This window comes from Hirundo rustica, chromosome 11 (genome assembly GCF_015227805.2).
Source record: "Hirundo rustica isolate bHirRus1 chromosome 11, bHirRus1.pri.v3, whole genome shotgun sequence".
NCBI classification, from domain to species: domain Eukaryota; kingdom Metazoa; phylum Chordata; class Aves; order Passeriformes; family Hirundinidae; genus Hirundo; species Hirundo rustica.
The window spans coordinates 8,614,484-8,634,396 of NC_053460.1; the positions used below are offsets into that span (position 1 = coordinate 8,614,484).

Genomic DNA, 19,913 nt, shown 5'->3' on the forward strand with positions numbered 1-19,913 from the left:
TTTAAACATAAACATCCTTTTGGAAGGCTGCTCAGTCCTGCTTTCTGTAGGTATCTATGCAAGTTTCCTTTGTGGCAATATTTCCCCTTGTGTTTTCTCAGAACAGATATTTCAGACCCGTTGGAGGGCACGGACTGGAGCCTGGAGGGGCTGCAGCTGCTGCTGAGGAGCCAGCAGTACAGCCTGGAGCCTGCCAGCCTCTTGGATGTGAGTGTTGCTGGGGAGGCTGCATCAAACAGAGCTGTGAAGTTCACAGAGGTTCCTTTGGGCTGTGAATCAGGTCATGCTGCTTGTTCTCCTGGGGCATTTTATCTGCCACACGTAGTCTTTGCAGTCACAGCTCTGTTTCAGCCTGCTCAAAAGATTTTAGCTTTAAATTGTGCCTTTTTTTTTTTTTTTTTTTTTTTTAACATATGGATATTTGAACTTCTAGGAGCACAAAACACTGCATTTGGTAAAGAAATCAACATGAGACCTGACACATTTAGTAAAATAGGTTTAATATGACTCTCTGGCTAGTTTGGTTATCGCTTTGTAGGGGTTAATTTATTTTCTGCATATTCTACATCTTAGATATTCCTAGATTGTGTTTAGCTTTTCCTACCTTCCCCTCTTCCTCCTATTCTGGGATGTGTAGCCAATGTAAAATCTTCTCTCTGCTGAAGTATTTATCAGTCTCAGTTCTTAGATCACCTTTCTTTAGAAATGGATGGTGGCTGTTTCTTAAGCAGACATGCAGAAATAGGAAGTTTTGTTTATTTCTCTGTTGCACATATGTTGGTATATGAAAGGTTTTTGCCAATAATCAAATAATTCTGTATATAAGAAAAAAACCCAAACAATATGTCAAATATATGCCCCCTTGAGGAGGTGCTTCAGATAAAGACACGTAAACTTGCATGGATAAACAGAGTAAAAAGTAATTTAAAAAAATCAGTCTTACTCTCTTCAAGTCAGTTCCCAGTGCTTGATTCTGACTTTACAGAGAGCTTTTCTAATGGCCTGCTCTATCACTGACTGTTGGTTTCTGTTTCTTGTTTCTCATTAGGAAGTGTTTTCCTGTTACTGACACACTTCTCTCTCTCTGCAACTAATGTCACAAGAGTGAGAATGAATCATAAAATTTGCCCCAGATCAAGAGTTCCTTTTCATAAATTGCTCAGACTTCTCAAAATTGGCACCGAAGCCTTGATGCAACAGTAACCTGCTCTCTGCTACTAAATTCTGGAATACTTTTAAAAGTGATATAAATCTGTGTGCATCGTAGGACTCAAGAGGAAAAGGAATTTGATTTGTGTGTGCAGCTGCCCTGGTTTGTGGCAGGACAGTGGCACGGGGTGTCTGTGCTGTCCCTCCCCTGGCAGGCAGCTCGTGGATCAGCACAAGTGCCCACAGCCCAGCCCAGCTGTGCCACAAATAGCACAGCAGCCTTTGTCTGTAGCTTCAGTTAGTGCAGGGCTGCACCCTCCAGCAGGCAGGGGAGGGCATGAGAATCTCAAACCATTGCACCTTTCAGAGCCCTAACTGTATTTTTGTCCCAACAGGTCTTTAATCCCAATTTATCTCTGAGTGAGTGGAATTTGACTGAAATGGAAGCCAGTCTGTCCCCGGTAAGAGACGTGTATTTCTGAGATATGATAATAACCATCACAGAACCCCAGAGTCGCCAAGGTGGAAGTGACCTTCATGTTCATCCTGTTCCAAAGCCCCTGCCCGCTGCAGGGCACCTTCCCCTGCATCTCCTTGCCTAAATAATAATGGAACTGTGAAGCAGAGCTCGTGCAGAACTGAGGAAGTTATTTCATAACCAGAAGGGAGAGTGGGCTAAAGCACAGCACGTAGGCATCTCCTGGGGGCAGCGTGAGAGTGCTGTATCATACTCTTGACCTGTTTTTCCCACTCAGCCAGGCTGTGTCTGGAGACAAGCTCTGACTGACTGCTGGTGTCCCGGCTGCTCTAAACTTTCTCTTAGTGAGAATGTCACATCCTACTAATACCACAGATGTATGGAGTGTCTTTGTGCCAAAGCTCCTTATAAAACATGCCTTTACAAAGTGCAGCCATCCCTGTATGTTTCAGGAGCAGTAAAATACCGTGCAATTAGAACAGGGGTTCCTGCATGCCTGTACATGAAGAAACAAGTAGAAATTGTTTGGCAGTATTTGTTTGGAATTGATTCTTACACAGACATTTCTGGGGTGGAGAAAGAGCAGGTTTAATAAACAGTGAAGGAAGCCATAGACTCACAGAAGCATTAAGGTTGGAAGTGTATTGCTTGGCTGGGTTCTTTTTCCTGTATGATGGAGAGTGAATTTTCAGAGCCCTCGCTGACAATCCAGTTGGATGAAGGCTTGGATGGTTCTGCCAGATATCTCTACAGATGCACAAGTAGAGTATTATCTACTCTAATGAAATGCAAAAGGTCTTTAAGCCTTCTTCATGGTATCAACATCCCTTTTAGGTTTTAATAATTTTGAATTTACTAGGCGATTCCACTTCCTGAGTGTTAGAAAGGACAGTGTCTTAAGAAATAGTTAATATTAATTAGCAAGTCTTGGAAGCAAGGACTGTAACCTTTTAAAAAGAATTGCATGAGAGAAAAGGCCAGGAGAGGAGGCTGCAATGTTCAATAGTTCAGTCCTTGAGCTCACTATATTTCCCAGGAGCTCTTGCTTGTGCTACAGAATGTCATGAGCATGGAGAAGCCTGGGAGCAATACGTGCAATCTGTGCCTAGGGCACTGTGTCAGCAAAAACTGGCTTCACTTTAAAAAAAGTCATAGGAAATTGGAAATAAAATCTTCTTACTCTTTGTTACTGTGGGTTTGCTTTGTATGGCAGCCACAGTGAGAGCAGCCTGGCCCCTCATGTGACATGAGCTTCACATCCTATTAGCCAGTGCTGGAGAGGGGATTGCACCTCCCAAGCCCTGTCCTTCAGGCAGATGTGCCCTTGGGCACACGGTGTGGCTGCTTTAGTGAAGTGCAGTGAGGCTGGGAGGAGAGGCTGGGCAGGGAGGATGGCTTGTGTTACTGGTGGGTGTTGTGCAGTGGGGTGAAGCACCGGGGCTCAGACATGGCCTAGTTCTAACAAGCTCCCCTGTCTTTGTATAATTGTACATTGTAGTTTATATTTTTGCATCAAGATGCAGCGACTCACAGTGGATCTGGAGAAGAGTGCAACTGAGCTGCCCCCAAAAGTGTTCAACCCACCATTCAACAACACCTGCCCAGGTAGGAGCACCAGCAGCTCTGTGGGCTTGGCAGTGGGATGTTGTTCAGGCAGTCAGATTTGATGTCCAGCATTGACGGTTTGCTGTTTGAGGGAGCAAACCACGTCTGTCCTTTTACTTTCATGGCTGTCAGTCAGCAGTGCTTCCACAGCAGCTGCTAAACTAGTTCCTGAGTGTGGGAAAAGGGTGGGGGATAAACTGAGGTGTAAATGGAATTGAGCTGGTTTTGCAATGGGTCCCCATCAGGACTGTCAGTGTTTCCAGTGTTTTCTCTGCCTGTTCATTGCCACTTCAGAGCACTGTGATGATCTCAGTGTGTAGGGGTGGTAAGAGCTCCTGGGTTTCCTTTGGTTCCTGCTGCAGAGGAGGTGCCCCAGTAGCTCCTGGCAGCCAGAGACAGAGGTTGTGTCTTCTCCAGACTTTTCAGCAGCCCTCAAGGGAACAGTCCAGCTGATCCACTTGCTGACTCTGATAAAGTGTGTCACTGACCTTAGATATGAATCCAGGGGTGTTGCCCTGGTTGTGGAATTGTGATGTATGTTCATGTGTGTTCAGCTGGCACAGACCTGAAAGAGAAGCTCTTGTGAGCTCCAGTTTGTGCTGTAGCCACCTGAGCCTGCCCCAGCTGTGATTCATTGTGTGTCATTCAAGGACTTTCAGCCTCAGCCTCTTTCATGAGCACCTCAAAGGCAGTAAAAGCCCAGGTACTCTGAAGAGAGTCCTTGAGCTTCCCCTGTTGGCAAAGCCTTTCTGGCCCTTCTACAAAGAGGGAGAAAGACACATCTTGAGAGAAGGAGAGGAGCAGCTGCTCTCATCCTCTTCTCAGTGTCTCCAGCATTCAGTCATGCCTTTTACACTTGTGAGGCATCTCAGCTTTCAGGCAGAACCCACCTGGTGATCTGCATAGACTTCCCTGGGTTTTAATGGGCTTTTGAGTGAGTCCAAGTTCTGCTCGGGTGTTTCCAGGAGATTTTGTTGAAGTGAGGCTCCCCAGTCACTGCTACAGTTGGGATTTGTCACTTTTCAGTTCTACTTATGTAAACCTGGTGACCTGCCTTCCAGAAGCTGAATTTTCTGCTGTCCATTCCTAGGGAAAGATGTTGTTCTTGAAAGTGCCCAGCAGTTCCTCCTCGACCGTCAGTCCATCTTTGGGAGCGACCTCATCAGCTTGCCTGAAAATCCATCACTTTATGTTCCTTCTGAAAATATAGCTTCCTATGTGTCCTCTGTGGGTGTCCAAGGGGATATCCCTCTAAACCTGAGTTCTTCAATGGACAACAGCCAGTGATTTCACTTCCAAGAAACAACAACTCCCTCCCACCCATCCAAGCATCCACAGGTTTGAATGTAAAGAAACAAAACTGACTCAGAAACCTGCAAGAGAGTTTCTTTTTGTGCCCTTTTTTTTTATTTTTTGTAGTAGATGGAAATAGTCAGTAGCTGTTGCATTACCCTCCCTGCACCTGGATTTCAGTGTTTTTTAAAACAAAATACTACTTCTGGTGCTTGCTCCGAAGGGGTGGGAGAACTTGCCAGGAATATTTTTTCCTTGAAAATGCTTTAGAAATTTCAAATCTTTTAATAAAATTTAAGTGAAGAGTAGCTTGAAAGTCCATCTGAGACTTCATAAAATAGTGATCCTGACTAGTGCCTGCTATGGCAAACTGTTGGTTTTTATTGGGGCAGCACAGATTAGCTAAGATGCCTGACCCTTGCTGATGATTTTTTTTTAACAGGAAAATAGTTCTACATGCCAGTCCAATGCTCTAAAAAGTCTTTTTTTATCCATTTTCTGGGTTTAATGGGATGTACCCGTTCCTCCTAGGGTGAGTAGGAAAAAGATCTCTTGGGGTGTGTAGAAGCTTATTTTCTGAGTGACCCCACCAAGAATGTGCCTCTGGCTCTTAGGGGAGCTACAGAGCATCACAGGCTGCAAAACATCCCATGCTGAGTTGAGAGCTTTTGTTGTTTGGGATTTGTTCTGCCCCAAATTTATTTTCTCTGACATAAAGGCAGGGCACTCCATACTTAAAAAATAGAAAAGGGCTAGACTTTTCTGCACACACAATTTTCCATGTGCAGAGAGGGCTGAGGGAGTGCACTCTGGGTTTTGGTGCTGGCTAAGTATTCCATGTCCAGTCCAATGGTTTTTTTCCTTTGGCTTTGACCTGTTCTATTTCCCCTGAAGACGTGCCTGTTGGTTTATTGATGTATAAAATCTGAAAAAACAGTTTAATTTATTGCATCCCCTTTTTAGAAGGACTCTCAGCTGTTCAGTGTAGAAGAGAGGCAGAATGGTTAATCCACCATGTCCCACAAACTTCTCTTCTGTCCTTTGTGCATCTGAGACCAGCCTCAAAGGCTGAACTAACCTTCCCCATCCATGTGGTTTCTGACAACTGAGTTTCTCAACAAAGCACAGCTTTGTTTTTTATGCTGTAGTTCTAATGAGAACGTATTATTTATCTCAGTATCTTCTACCTGAGTTGCTTTACCTTAGGAAGGTTACCCAAATGCAGTAGGACAGACCCAGGAAATTCAATCAACTCAGGCCTCCTAAGGGTTAGACAGGGAGGTTTAAGCTGTGCTAATATCATTTGAAGAAATGCTCTGCCTGCCTTCATTGCCGTGACAATTCTTGGTTATGAACTATATTTCTGAGCATTGTGGTCAAGCAGCATCTACCCCAAAGCGTAGCTAATCAGTCAGATGAGTGCAGGCTAAAAATCTCCTCAATAAGATGAGCATTTTTAAAATGGACCTTCCTGTCACAGCCCTTTCCTCCATCCATTTATCACTATGTGAACAAATGTGTTAGTTCAGAAACATTCACTTTGGAGCACATTTTTGCCCAGCTGATTCCTGTGCTGGGAGCTCTGTCACTGCCTTGGTGGTGTGGTCTGTGCAGGAGCGAGTTTGTGAGAGCTCCTGAATTAATCCTGGCCACCGGTTTTGTGTTCAGGACTAAGGGAAAATTCCAGCAGCCCCCACAGGCCTGGTATTTAGATGATGTGCTTGAGTGTATCCTGGACAAGGTATTTCTTTTTGACAGATCTGCGCTTAGAAATTTCACCTAGCTCAGCCCATTCCCACCCTATTTCGCCCTTTCCAGCAATGGAAAGTCATTGAGTTGCACTCTGTTTACTTCTTTTCTCATAGGTAATTGAAAGCTGCCTGGTGTCTCCTGACACCGACAGTGAATGTTCAAGATTTGCACCCTTCTCTGAACTTCCACACTCTAGGCTGCTGTCATGTTAACACTGAATGTATTGATGCAACAAGGTACTCAAGCACATGCTTAACTTCAAGCTCCTGAGTAGTTTTCCTGTATTTTTTGGAGCCTGTCCTGTGCTGGAGGCTGGGCATACTCTTGTGTCTGACTGGATTGTCTGGTTGGGGTTGAGAAATGAAGCCCTGGGGAGAGTTGCCCGTGGGCACAGCCAGGTGCAGCTGGGCCCTGGCTCCCTCTCAGGCTGTGTCCTGCAGGGCAAGCTCCAGCCTGTGCTCGTGGGGAGCAGCCTCTCAGGAGGGTGCGTGGGGTTTTCTTTAGGCTTTTTGCTCTACTATAAACATGAGATTGGAGCTTGATGGTGAGAGAGGAACCTCCAGGAAGAGCACTCGGGAGCCATTCCTGTGAAGAAGGAAGCTTGTGTTCCTCAGCTTTTTACATTGTTCATTTTACTTGAAGGTGATGTGCTGAGACTGCGTTTTTGCACTATGCTGTACATTTGTAAAGTTTTACAGAAATCACTAATTAAACATGTTTCTTTTTTCTCATTTAGTCCTGCTTTGGCATTTCTCTCACTCCTTTCGTCTATCCCTTACTCCTTTTCTCCTTCCCGTCCTCAGGGACAAGTGAAAATCACTTCTAAGCATTCAGATATTCTCTTGTGGGGGATCCCTGGTGGGTTGTGGTCACTGTGTGAACACACAAGGGCTGGGGAATCCTCCCATGAAAATGTGGCTGAGTAAACACAGCTTGGAAAGCTGCCGAATTCTTCAAACTAAAATGCCACTCAGGGTGGATACAGCTGGTAAAGTCAGGGTCACCGTAAAAGAATCTACAGTTCTTGAAACTATTTGCTGGGTTTTTTTGCCCCCATTTGTCCTATTTTTCTTGCTTTCAGTGATAACAGAGCTCAAACTTCACTCTTGGAATTATTTTTTTTAAACCTTTTGTTTGCAAAAATAATGTGATCCTTTCTGCTTACTTGTTTTTAGTGTAGTAAGTGGCAGCATTTGCAGCTTTCTGAAGAGCAGATTCCTGTGCTGGTGCTTTCAGGTAACCCTGTGATCCACAGGTCCTTGGCTTGTCCACACCCTCTTCTGGAGAGGCCAAGGCTTTTGCCAGCATGTTTTAATTTGTGCAAGGTGGAAAACGGATGAAATTTCAAGCAATTGTATTGTCCTCTCTGAGGGCTTTCACAATTGTTTTGTGTTACTGTGAGGTCTGGTTCTCTTGCCACCAGATGGCACCTAAGCCCAGGTGATAGGAAATACATTTTTTCAAGCCCAAAATAATATTTTATTTCTTTAAGTTTGCACACCTACAAGAACTGTTCAATTCTATTTATTACAAATTATTAGAGGTGTATAGAAATATGAAAAAAGACATTCACCTAAACTCGGCTATACTCAAAATCCAGATCCTGAGACACATCTCAATGAAAAACACTAAAAGCAGCAGATATGTATATGTTTCATTACATATGCCCTAAAACGTAAAACCAGATTTTCTGTGCATGGATGTTATTTCTGCATCTTTTTAGGCATAAACAATCATGATGTCAGGGAATATTAGCTCAGTAAAATATCCCATCAAGAAGCAATCTCCATTTGCCCTTGGAGTCCATCTGCTATGAAATACACTGGTATGGACTTAAAATATAAAACACCAAATGAAAATATATGTGATTAGAAATAGAATTTTTATTTATTCAAATGACAGACACACTGAATTATGCTTGAAACTACATCTGTAATGAAACTGATATATAAACGTGTAACTAAGGTGTTTCTAGAAGGGTGCAAAGGCACAAATAACACAAGACTGGAATTTAACCTCAAAGCAGAGGCTTTCAAAGTAGTGAACAGGCAGCTGCCCTGAGGAGCTTGGAGCCAAGGGCAGTGAGTTTTGCTATCACAGTGTTACTCACTTTTAACAAATGGTCCTGATGCCAGCCTCCGTATTTTGAGAGTATTTCCATGCAGTCAGACACTGTGTGCCAGGTTTGGTCTGTTTTCTTTGAAGTGATTAATCCAATCCATCCTCACCATCCTTGTCACCTCGTGCTGTATGAGGACATCCTTCCCCCTCAGCCAGCCCCTGTGCTTCTCCATTACTGCCATTCCCTGTTAGAAGCACAAAGGCAAAGGGCAAATGAAACTCACTCGTGGTCTTTAATACTGAAAAAAGAAATATAGAGCCCAATTTTAAAAAAACATTTAAATGAAACTCAATAAGAAAGCCTCTGTAGAAAAATTCCTAATTTCTTAGGGTTTCCACATACATAAAAGGAAGAGGTGATTGTGACTAACAGCCTTCAGCAGGAGCTGAACAGAACCCTAGTGTGTCTGTGCCACCCCCGTTTTCTCTGTGATTAATAATGTCACTGTAATCTTACCATCCTCTTCCCACGAGCTTGGGTCATCTGGTTGATGACAGACTGGTGACAACAGCAGATGATCTTTGGGCTCAGTGATTACCTCTTGTATCAAGGGTTTCAAAGGGGATACTTCTTTATCTTTGATCTCCAGGTATCTTTCTGAATTACCAGGCTCTGTAAAGAGGCTTTTGAGAAGGGGTCTTAAGTGCTCCTTTTCATACTCCTTATGGTTCTGATATACATTTGAAAAAATTGCTGTTGGAACTTCTTCTATTGAACTATCAAGCATGCTTTTATTGTTTTCCTCTAATGCAGAACTGGTGTCATTTGTCACTTCAGAAATTATTTCAATCTTTGGGTGATAGTCCTGCTGGAAAGGTAGAAATGTAATTGAAAAATTATTCTTAGATATAACAGCCAAAGGATGGGTAAAATATATGGAATATATGCTTCACCCATAGCTCTGCTGCTTTGTGAATCAACCTTAGGTTAGCAATTTCTCAGGCATCTCCAATGAACTGACCATAAACTAATTAACAGTTCATAAAAAGAGCAGTGTGTGGGCTCTGTTCTAATATTTTACTCCAAACTGAGGAACCTGACCAACATCTTCATCTGTCTCCAGCTGAGAACTGAGCAGCCTTTGGAGCAGGACAGCTGCTAACACATCCTCCTTCCCTAATCCTCTTTCCTTGCCTTCTTTTAATTGGAGGCTTTGTTGGACATTTTGCAACCCTGTTATGAGTCTGTGATCAAAAGAGCAAGTCAATTCCATGCCTTATGCTGGCTGCAGGAACAAGTTGGCATTATCTTGGAAAGACTTGTAAGAGCATGTACTCTACCAGCCTCTGTCTCCAGCAAGGCCAGGATGATTCCACGATCAGCATGAAAATCAAAATTGTGCTTTTAAACTTTTTTCTCTTCTTTTTTTTTTTCTCTTCTATCTCTTCTTACAGGCTTGTGCCTGAAAGATTATTTTGAGCAAAGCAAACGCTAAGATGGACAAGGACTGGCCTGCAGTAGAGAGGAGGAGTTTCAACTTCTTTGTGATTTCAGTTGAAAAGTCAGATTTTATTCAGCAGCAGGCAGTTTGCACCATATTAATACTGGTACGGTATATTTTAAGACTAATCTTCAGTATAACACTACAACCTATTAAGAAATTAAACTTATGTAACTGTTGCATTACTGATCATAAGTTTTTATTCTATTTTTGCTACAAAAGAATATAAAAAAGTCAGATTTAAACAAAGGAATATTTACATGTAGGTATGAACTGCTGAAACCATTCATTTTAGTTTGTAAATGCATAAGGTGATTTCATCTCCCAAACCACCATTTCACAACTTAGATGATCCTCATTTTGCAAAACCTTTGTAAATGTGTTTAGGGAAGTTTTATTATTGGAATTAATGGAAACGTTACCTGAACAAAGATTTCCTCTTCTGGGGGAAACTCACTCACAACTACATCTTCTAAATCAGGCAGTTCCTGAAAACAATCACAGATCAATAATCAGTGGGAACTGCTACTGTAACCCATGAGAAGTGACATCTCTGGCTCATTGGACAACTTCTTCAAAGCAGTGCCCATCAGGGTGTGAGGGCACAGCCAGCAGGACCCCACTGCCATCCTCTCGCAAGCACAGTTTGCACATGTGGGAAAGGGAAAATGCAGAAACAGCAAATGAGAAAGCAATAGCCCTGATGTCAGACTGAATGCTGTTTTGTACGATGCTGTGTGATTATGAAGGAAAGCAGGATAAAGAGTAAGGCACTACCAGGATTTTAAAAGCAAACATGGTTTATTCTCTTAGCTGTTTCCTGTCTATTCAATAGACTTAATCCCAACTGCAACCCATCTGTATGGGCAAGTGCCAAATCCAGACCTGCAGTCTTCTGAAACTGCATATCAAGTAATCTCTGTTAACCTAAATACACCTAATAAACCATTGCTTTACTGTGAATGCCTCATAATTAAGATACAGCACTGCAAACTTGCTGAGAACTGTTTTTCCTCAGACATGTCCAGTAATTTCAGCTTTCCACTAGAAAATATTATCTCAGATAACTATCATTTGCTGACATGAAAGGAAACACAGAAGGTGGGAATGCAAAATCACAGGTAGAAACTAAAACCTTTTTGCCACTTTTTTTACTGCAGGTCAATACTGGGATAAGCCTCTCCTTTTGTTTTTAGATATTTTTAGCACTTAATGACTTTGTAGCAGACTGCTTGGCGTGGTAGCATCAGGAACATCCACCACTTGTGTGGTGAAGATTATTACACAATTAAAATCAAGAAAGGGAATTTCTCCTTCCTGATATGGTTGCAGCTAGCGCAGCATATCCTGAAGTTGCAGAGTTTTATAAAAATTGCATTAAAAATGTACAAATTAAGATCTGAGCCTAATGTGGAATTTGATGTCAATAGGGAGATGAAATAGGTGTTAAGTCTTGTTTCAGTCATCAGGGTGCATTTGCAGATCAACTAATTGACCTAGCTTAGGTACATGGGAATGTGGTTCCCACACTGCCAAGGCATGTGCAGTAACAGGAGCTTGTTTCTGCTTGACATGGGGATGTCATAACCACCCACTGCAAATCCTCCTCCACTCTCCTCCCTTATATTCCTCCTGAGACCATCTAGACACTCAGGATATGTAAAAAGATGATGGTGCTGCTCCAGAGCCTCTCACCATCGACATCTTCCCAGCCATTCCCTGCTATGTCAGCACTAAGATTCTTTGGAATATCTGCCATAGGGTAAGTACTGGATGGAGGCTGTTGGGAGAGGCTCTTTCTATTACTAAATGTCATTGGAGAACAAGTAGCATACAACACTGAAATGTGCATTACTGTGTGATTTGGGTTTGGCTTTCCTTTTGGAGAATTAAAATAGTTCCACTTTTTACGTCTCTAAAGCCCCACAGATGTGTGCTTAGGAGTTACTTTTATACTGCCTTGAAGTTTGTGCACAGGATCTTCTATGGTGCCATAGAGCATCAAGGGAAAAACAAACACTGAATCAAGGAGATCTTCACATTGTGGGTACCTACAGTGTCACTACATATTTAAAACTTTTACTTCAGACACTTCAAGATTTACTTTTAAGAATAATATTGTGCATACTTTAATTGCTGCCCATTCTCTCCACTACCTTTTTTAAACCTATGATTAAAAACAGCTAGACAGGAGGAGGCAGCAGCAAACCCTCTACTGAAGCAGAGGGCTGAGCCCTTCAATAACAACAGGGAAATTTTGCCTGGGAAATTAAGAGCATGGCAAAGATATGAGGATTTTCTGCCAGTAGTTAACAGTGGCAGTATAGGCTATCATGGAGTGTATTAAATGCTCTGGGAAATCATAAGCTCAGAAGTTTTTAGTGCTGATTATATCATAGTCTGACACTGTCAGTTTATCAGCAGTGTCCTAATTAGGGCATATTGAGCACTTCTTCTTTGAAGTGAGGTTGTAGTTTTCAGTGGTATCTAATATCCTTCTCATGGTTAAATGTGGTAAACATGTTCAAATGTTGCATCAGAGAGACATTTTAGATAATAGAAGACCATACTACAAATGTCAATCATTTATATATCTGAATAATATACACTCTGCTCTTCTTGGAAACAGACATCAGAGATCTATTTTGAGAATTAATTCATACTAATACTGCTGGGTAACATTTACAACTATGGAGGTGCTATTTCTTCCCTATGGTTTTTCTGCAATAGCTGACATTTTCGACTACGTATTTTAGTTTTGATTAAGAGGACAAATGTGTCTACTAGATTCTTATCCACTTTAATTTCTGTTTTAAATGAGAGCCCTCATTAGCTTCTCCAGAGAAATCACAAAGATAGAAGGTCAACTTCAGGTGATTTACAGGACAAAAGGATTTACAGGATAAAAAAAATTAAGGACAAAATAAACTTTTAAAGCATTCTTCATAAATGCTCTACTGGATAATGCCCCTGCAACTTTACTTTTTGGGGTTTTTTTCTTTCTTTCTTTTAATTTTTCCTAACAGCAGGCCTTTCTTAAAAACCTGCCCATTTACTTTTATTAGTCAGAATGTTACAAGAATTAACTTGGAGAAGACAATACACACATGTGAACTTCTCAAAGTCTGAATCCAATACATACATCGAGAGAAAGTGTCTCCAGTGTCTCCAGTTTGAACTGTTCAATTTCAGCATATTCCTCCCTCTCAGGAAGCATGGCCTTGTCAGTAGCTGCCTGCTGTCCTGGTAGATCTACAGAATAATCAATAGTCAGTTGCAGAGAACTAACTGAATAAAAAATGTCTACACTGCAACAGCAAGCCCTGCAGAACCAGACTGCTGGGGACTGACTACCACTGCAGAATTCACAGCTCACTTTGTTTTTCTATTATATTCTGCGTCTCCCTTCTGTTGTATAAATTAATATTTGCATTTTGCAATAATGTGTTCCACAAATCTATACAAGCACTTCTCCATGTGTGAAGGTACAAAACCATCTCTGGAGTGATGCCCAGCTTCTGTTGGCAGACCGACTGCCCGGTTTATGTGGGAGCGAGGGAAGTCTGTAAACTCTCCTGGCCTTTCACTAAACCTGGCATGTTTGAGAAGTGGAGTTCCACCTTCAAGCTACAGAAGTTGCCGGTTAAGCCTTCAGAAATTTCCTATTCATTGTATTTAAAGAATATTTTACCCAGCATTGCTTGATTTTGCCTAGTCACTGTGGAAATCTAATGGAATGTATTTATGTATGAACGAGTTGGCTTGAGCCCCAGCAGAGGCAGTGCTCCACTAAGAGGTTGGCTCATCATCTCTGCATGTTCAGTTTGGTTTGGCTCTTCTCTGTGTACGTTACCATCTGTCTCCTTGTTGAAAATTGCAGATTTGTAAGAGTCTGGTTCCTGTGCATCATCTTGAACTTCATCAGGCGTATTTCCAGATGTGAAATCTCTGTTATGTCCTGTATTTGGTAGAAGTGTTACCACTTCATCACAAATATCAAACCCCTCATTTTTAAATTTCTCGGTCTTTTCTTGAGCTTCTTCTTCTGATCTATTTGAAGTTTCTGATGTTTTAGAATTTCCATCACCCTCTTCTGAATTTGCAGGTGCTCCTACAGAAGAAATAATTTCATTAGAATTGCTGAGCTACCACTGCTCATTTTAAATATCCAAACACTACTACAATGGGTTAGAATATGAGCAGCTATTCAGGGATGAGTAGTCCTCCCAAGACTGCAGCAATGCTGTTTTCCCATCTCAACTCCCCAGCAAACAGAACTTCCCCAGAAGAAAAAAAAGTAATAAATGTCTGGTATTTCTAATACTTTGAAAAGGCTCAAAAGTGACTACATATTTAAATGCATCCTTGAGGATTTTGATGGATCAACAACAAGTGCTGGTTACCCTCTCCTTTGTGCAATCCACTTGCTTGAAGAGAAAGTTTTACTTGTTAGTCAATCCAAAGATGTATCAGATAAAGGCTCCTCTACACATTCAAATTGAAGAGGTCACAGACATCTTCCAAAGCAGTAAGCACAAACCTTCTTGGGTATCTGTTGCAACTCCTTCCATGCACTTTTGTCTCCTCTGTTCCTTTGCTCTTTGCCTAATTGCTGCTAACGCATCAATGCTATCTTGGATTTTTTTTCTCTCTCTGGTTTCCCATTTTTCCCTTTCTGCTTTCTCAGCTTCAAGCCCTCCAACAGCCCAGGCTTCTGCACAGGCTCTAATGAAAACACAAAAGCTCACTGTAATACAGCTATAAAAGCCCACCTTTGCAATGAGAGAGAAATTTAAAATAGTTTGCAAAAGCATAAAACAGCTGCAAGGGAAAAAAGCAGATAGCAGTGACAATCCCTTATGCAACAGGGATGTACATTTATCTCACAAAAGAAACAGAGATAGCCAAATGCTGATTGGTGATTACACCACCAGAGATTAGTCTGATTTTGGCTCAGCCGTTCCAGACACTCGCTCAGTTTCTGTTGAAATCAGGATTTACCTCTGGTCTACAGAGCTGGTGTGAGACAATTCTGTTCAAGAATTATTTTGGGAAAAAATACATTGCTTTTTTCTAAGTATGTTGGATGTAGAACTCTGTAGTACAATACTCTTCTCAAAGTCATCCACCTTCAATAAATTACACTGGTCAATCTTCCTTCCCTGACAGTATTGACAAGAAATGGATGAGTGATTGTTAGCACTTGATTCTTATTGCTGTGTCAAGAAGATGGCTGTGTTTCTTACCTATCCTTTGGGAAAACTGGTCTGTCATCCAGATATGTCAGCTGTTTTAGTCGAACAGTGAGTGTTTTCCTATAATTAGCAATTTTCTTTATCACCTCGTTTCCCATCAAATTCAGCACATGCTAGAGAAACAAGGGAAACAATTTTTAAGCTTGAGCAGCAAAAACCCCAGCCTGGACATGAACTTCACCTTTCATTTCAAAAGCATGAAATGAATAAAACATCCAAGGTGTTAAAGGTAATCTACCAGAAACAAAACCACATTTAATGTTTTAGACTGACACCTACTGTGCACTGAACTACACAATAAAGCCACTTGCTGGGGTTCATCCACACACGACACAAACCCTGAGCTGTTTTTGGCTTACCAGGTTGGGCATGGTCTCCAGAACAGCTACAATACTCGGATCACTTAGATTGTTGTGGGAAAGATCAAGAACAGAAATACTCGGGCATTCCTGCAAGTGCTGGATGTCTTCCACTGTTCGCAACTTATTGTGAGCGATCTGCAGAGTCTGCAGGACTTTCAGACAAGCTGCCACACAAAAATAGTACAATGAAAGGAAAGAGTTGTCACTTCCCAGAGGGTTTTTTGAGCAAGTAAAAAACTGCACCGTCAAACTATTAGTATATATTGAATTTGGAGTTTTTTTCTAAATTTTTTATTCTGCTCTGTATACTTTTTGGCCAGGCCTCCAAAGCTGCTTTCTTCACCCCAGGGAAAAACAGGTGCTTGTTTTTAGGATGGTGGTTGTTTTTAATTCACATTTCAAACTAATCAGTTGCACAAAAGCAAGAGCTTATGTTTCAAAATTCTCCAATGTATGCAAGTAGTAATGTACAGAAATAATTTTTTATTTTATGCTGAAGACAGAATCAATCTTTTAGCAGATATAAAAGATTTGGTAATTGTGTCTGCAACTGCCAAAGCACACCTTAGCTGTAAAGTAAATGGTGAAAACTGGATTGTCAGCCTGTCTGCAACACTGATAAGTATGGAGATGGTATTAAGAAGTGAGGAAAAATTACTTCATAATCCTAGGTATCCACGTGAAAGTTGTTTCTATGTATTTACTGTTTCTCAACATAGATTTTTCTGTTTCTCAACACAGGCCTCCACAGAAGCCCTGTGGGCTTTGATATGGATATTGTGCAAAATTCTAACTCAAATTAAAAAATCCCTTGAAACTAATGCCATTAATAAAGGCTTAGTCAGAGTTTAGGAAATAGGGGCTTGCAAGAGGCTAAAACCTGTTGCACTAACAGTTCTTACAGAGATTCTCAATGGTCCTAATGTAGTTGTTACTGATATTGAGAGAATCCAGCTTTTGTAAGGGCTCAAGGTTTTCAATTTTCTCAATTAAATTGAGTTGCAAGTAGAGGGAACGCAACTCTGTCTGAGCCTCCAAATTCTCAATTTTTCTTAAGCCGTTGCATTGCAGCCACAAACACTTCAGTCCAGTATATTCTTCAAGATTCTCCAGTCGGTCAAATCCTGCAGATAAAAAAAAAGAAGTTTTAAAATGAAATGGCATTGACTGAAAATGGCTCTTTGAACGAGAAAATTCCATTAAACCAGAGCTGCTGAAACAGCCTGAGAGAACACTGGTACTGGAGTTACTGCAATATTTCCACTGAGGTCATGGTACTGTTTCTGGCTCATAAAGGGCAAAACCGGGTTGGCACCTATTCTGGTCTGTATTTCAGCAGCCTTTTAGATGCTAAATAATACATAGCAAAACCAAGGCCAAATATAGAAGGTAGCATATCCTATTTATTTGGAAGAATTCTTAAGCTAACTTGGACCAGGTAACTGCATCATGCAAAAACCTGCTCAGAGATCACTGGAGGATGAGTAATGCTCATTCCAACCTTTTTTTTTTTTTTTTCTTTCAGTAGTGTTTGCAAACACGCAGCAATACTGTTTATTTTCCTCTTGATCATTTTTATTTGGCAGTAGAAAAATTCCAGAACCTGGATAAAGCTCTTTATACAAACAGTTTAAGGAAAATACATATATTTTCCTCTGAGTGCAACCCAGGCCAGTATTTTAAGACATCTCTCAGAGGCTCCTGTTTCAGTTAAAGACACAAAAAGTATGTCCCTCGATTCCTATGGATCCTATGGCTCCACAAAGTGAATTAGATGTACACTTTACTTGTCTGCCTTTGTATTGATTCATTTTGCTTCCCAAATCCATCATTACATAAAATTGTGTTTCTAGTTTAGTAGAATGACAAGATACCGTACTTCAGTGAGCCATGAAGTAGATTCTCTGCTAAAATGCTACTTACAATGATCAGTCATGTCACAGCTTACCTTTATAATGCAAGTACAGTGTATCATTTAAGTATGGGGTCCAGTATAATTTCTGCTGTTTACAGATGTCTAGCAGAATCTTTTTCGTCATTCTGAAATAGTACAGGAAGCAGAAGCAAAATAAAAAATGTATTTCTGTGCACATTCTGAGATCTTTGGTTTCCTTACAGATTCCATTGCAACACAATTAACAATTCTTTCATGCAAGAGAAATAGCTACAGCTTTCAAAATAATATTCCAGATTAAAAAATAGTGCTGGTATTTTGTTTTGGTTTTTTTTAGTGTGGCTTTTCATTTCTGCCTTTGAAGTGAGTTACCAGGCCCTTCTGCTAAAAACCAGAGGGTTCATAGGAAAACAGGTAGGGAATTAGAGAGTCCATCTTCTTGAAAAAGGGCAGCATGATTTTATGTTAGCTTCCTCTCCAATTCTTTCCCCCATTCCTCGTTGCTTTAGTACAGCACCTTTGGTGGCAAAAATGCAACATTTTTCTCAGCCTAGAAAAATCAACAGTAACCAAGCCAACATTTTATTGAAATGCTGACTCCAAAACAGCACTCAAGAAAGTTTTCAGGTACAGCTGTTGGTTGGCTGGGAATGCCACTAGGAATTAACAGAATGCTTTGTCTGAACTGATGCAGAGAAATGGTTAAATCTACTGGCTCGAATTCCACAAGGGTTTGCACAATTTTCTCCAGATCCATTAAATGACTTCATCATGTGGTCAGAATGTAGTTTGCTACTGTGGCCATAAATCCCAAATATCTGTACAAATGCTGGAAATATCACTAATACCTGATTTATTCATTATTCTCAAGTTCATCTTCAAAACTGTTCTCCAGAACTGAGATGAACACATAGAACAGCAAAACTCCTGCTGATGCCAACACATCCATAAACAATGTATTACCTTACAGAGCCTCTCTTTCCTTCTCTCCTTTGACTGGATGAGCTGGTTTCAGACTTCTGATCAATGCCTGATTTTTGTTCATTCTGTTGATCTGCTCTGGACATACAGTTGACTTCTTCCTCTTGAGTTTTAACAGCTTTATAAATAAGAAAATGAGTTGCAATTTAACAGAAAGGGTGGGAAAATGTGTCATGTTGACAGTTACATTGGAGAAATATTGAAGGGCACTCGAATTTCAAGAAGAGAGTTTTTTAACCAAGATTTCTGCTGACATTTTTAATGAAGCAACTTTTTTTACACAGCATCATAATATAAATAGTAGCAACTGAATTGTTGAAATCTGCATAATTTTTTTTTTTTTTTTTTTTAGATCTGGAAGTCAGATAGTACCCATTATTCTTAATGTTCTTATAATGTACAGTGACACTAAAGTACTGACACCAATGTTCTTATGGTGTTAGACATTTAATCTATATTACATTTAATTAACACTAATCTGAGTTTACTGTAAAGAGACTATAGCAATGGTGTATCAGAGTCATCCCAAGCACTGTCAGTCTAACTCTTCTACAAATTTACCCTTTTGCACCCCTTGGAAGGTGTCTTTACACTGCCTTCAGTTAATTGCAATTTCAGTATTTGTCTCTTCAGATACTTGCCCTGAACCTTCTAATTGCACTTACAGTTTATCCACTTAAAGTGCAAACAAGATGATTGTACCAGCTTACTTAAATATGACTAATTAAAACATAATAATCGGACATATTTAGTAACACAAGAGGCAATGGGCTGAAACTGATGCACGGAACTTCCACCCGAACATAAGGAAGGAGTTCTTTACTGCGCGGGTGACCAATCACTGGAACTGTTCGCCCAGAGAGGGTGTGGAGCCTCCCTCACTGGAGATATTCCAGGAGCATCTGGACACAATCCTGTGCCCTGTGCTCGGGGATAGCCCTGCTCGAGCAGGGAGCTCGGACCAATGACCCGCTGTGGTCCCTTCAAACCTGACCCATCCCGTCACTCCGTGATTTGGAGGTCAGGCTAGTTGTGTGATTCCAACACTGCAAGAAATACTTCTCCGGCAACAGAAAAGCAATGTCGGGAAAGGAAAAAAGGCCACAAGAAGATAGCAACTGAGTATGCCTCAGTTATGTCAGGATTTCCAGCGACTTTGCTGGCGGAAAGCACACACTCGTACTTGCATCCATCCAATCGGGCATGAACAGCCGTGATGTGCAGGCTGTGTGCTGGCGAGCGAGCCGGAGGGGCTCACCTGCGCTCACAGCGCTGCCCTGGGGCTCCGTGCGCGCACCTCCGCTCCCGGCGTCGCCCAAGGGCGCCTCTGACGCCTCAGGCGCCGGGACCTCCCCTCTGAGGCCGCAGCTCGGGTCTCCGGGCGCCGCCTGCATCCTAACAGCCCCCGAGCCGGAATGGGATTTTACTCTCTGCCTTTTTCAGACAAAATGTCCACAGGCTTTAGTCGGCGGCAGGCGAGGCACGGAGCGGAGCGCGAACGCCGGCAGCCGCCCGAGCCGTGGCCATGGCGACGGCGCTCGCAGCCCCACAAGGCCCCGCGGCCGCTCCCGGCGGCCCCGC

At 41.7% G+C, this 19,913-nt stretch overlaps 2 protein-coding genes across 6 annotated transcripts in view; one reads left to right on the forward strand and one right to left on the reverse strand.

The window, feature by feature from the left end:
- HSF4 (heat shock transcription factor 4) overlaps window positions 1-6,908 on the forward strand; it is a 29,219-nt gene extending 22,311 nt beyond the window's left edge. For all 4 annotated transcript variants that reach the window (XM_040075223.2, XM_040075225.2, XM_040075224.2 and 1 more), the window contains 4 exons: window positions 102-207; window positions 1,545-1,610; window positions 3,145-3,232; window positions 4,323-6,908. In XM_040075223.2, coding sequence (XP_039931157.1) covers window positions 102-207; window positions 1,545-1,610; window positions 3,145-3,232; window positions 4,323-4,519 — 457 coding nt within the window. In that variant the 3' untranslated portion in view covers window positions 4,520-6,908. The remainder of the gene's footprint in view (window positions 1-101; window positions 208-1,544; window positions 1,611-3,144; window positions 3,233-4,322) is intronic.
- Window positions 6,909-8,224: 1,316 nt separating this feature from the next.
- On the reverse strand, window positions 8,225-19,832 carry DNAAF1 (dynein axonemal assembly factor 1). Of its 2 annotated transcripts, none has more exons than XM_040075408.2 (12): window positions 19,591-19,832; window positions 18,315-18,450; window positions 17,406-17,497; window positions 16,360-16,581; window positions 15,455-15,621; window positions 15,087-15,208; window positions 14,381-14,565; window positions 13,694-13,951; window positions 12,983-13,092; window positions 10,263-10,328; window positions 8,856-9,204; window positions 8,225-8,583 (listed from the first exon to the last, which is right to left on the reverse strand). In XM_040075408.2, exons 1-12 carry the CDS (start codon window positions 19,724-19,726, stop codon window positions 8,486-8,488), a joined length of 1,941 nt encoding a protein of 646 aa, XP_039931342.1. In that variant the 5' UTR covers window positions 19,727-19,832; the 3' UTR covers window positions 8,225-8,485. The 2 variants fall into 2 exon arrangements, with proteins under 2 accessions (XP_039931342.1, XP_039931341.1); XM_040075407.2 differs by having other exon boundaries at window positions 8,856-9,207.
- Window positions 19,833-19,913: the final 81 nt, after the last annotated feature.

Bases quoted from the DNA above. Each gene is read 5' to 3' on its own strand.
- DNAAF1 (XM_040075407.2), bottom strand. From the start codon at position 19,726: ATGCAGGCGGCGCCCGGAGACCCGAGCTGCGGCCTCAGAGGGGAGGTC. The intron at 18,451-19,590 runs GTGAGCCCCTCC...TTATTTATAAAG, and splicing joins GGGCAGCGCTGTGAGCGCAG to CTGTTAAAACTCAAGAGGAA. The intron at 17,498-18,314 runs GTAATACATTGT...GTACTATTTCAG, and splicing joins GGAAAGAGAGGCTCTGTAAG to AATGACGAAAAAGATTCTGC.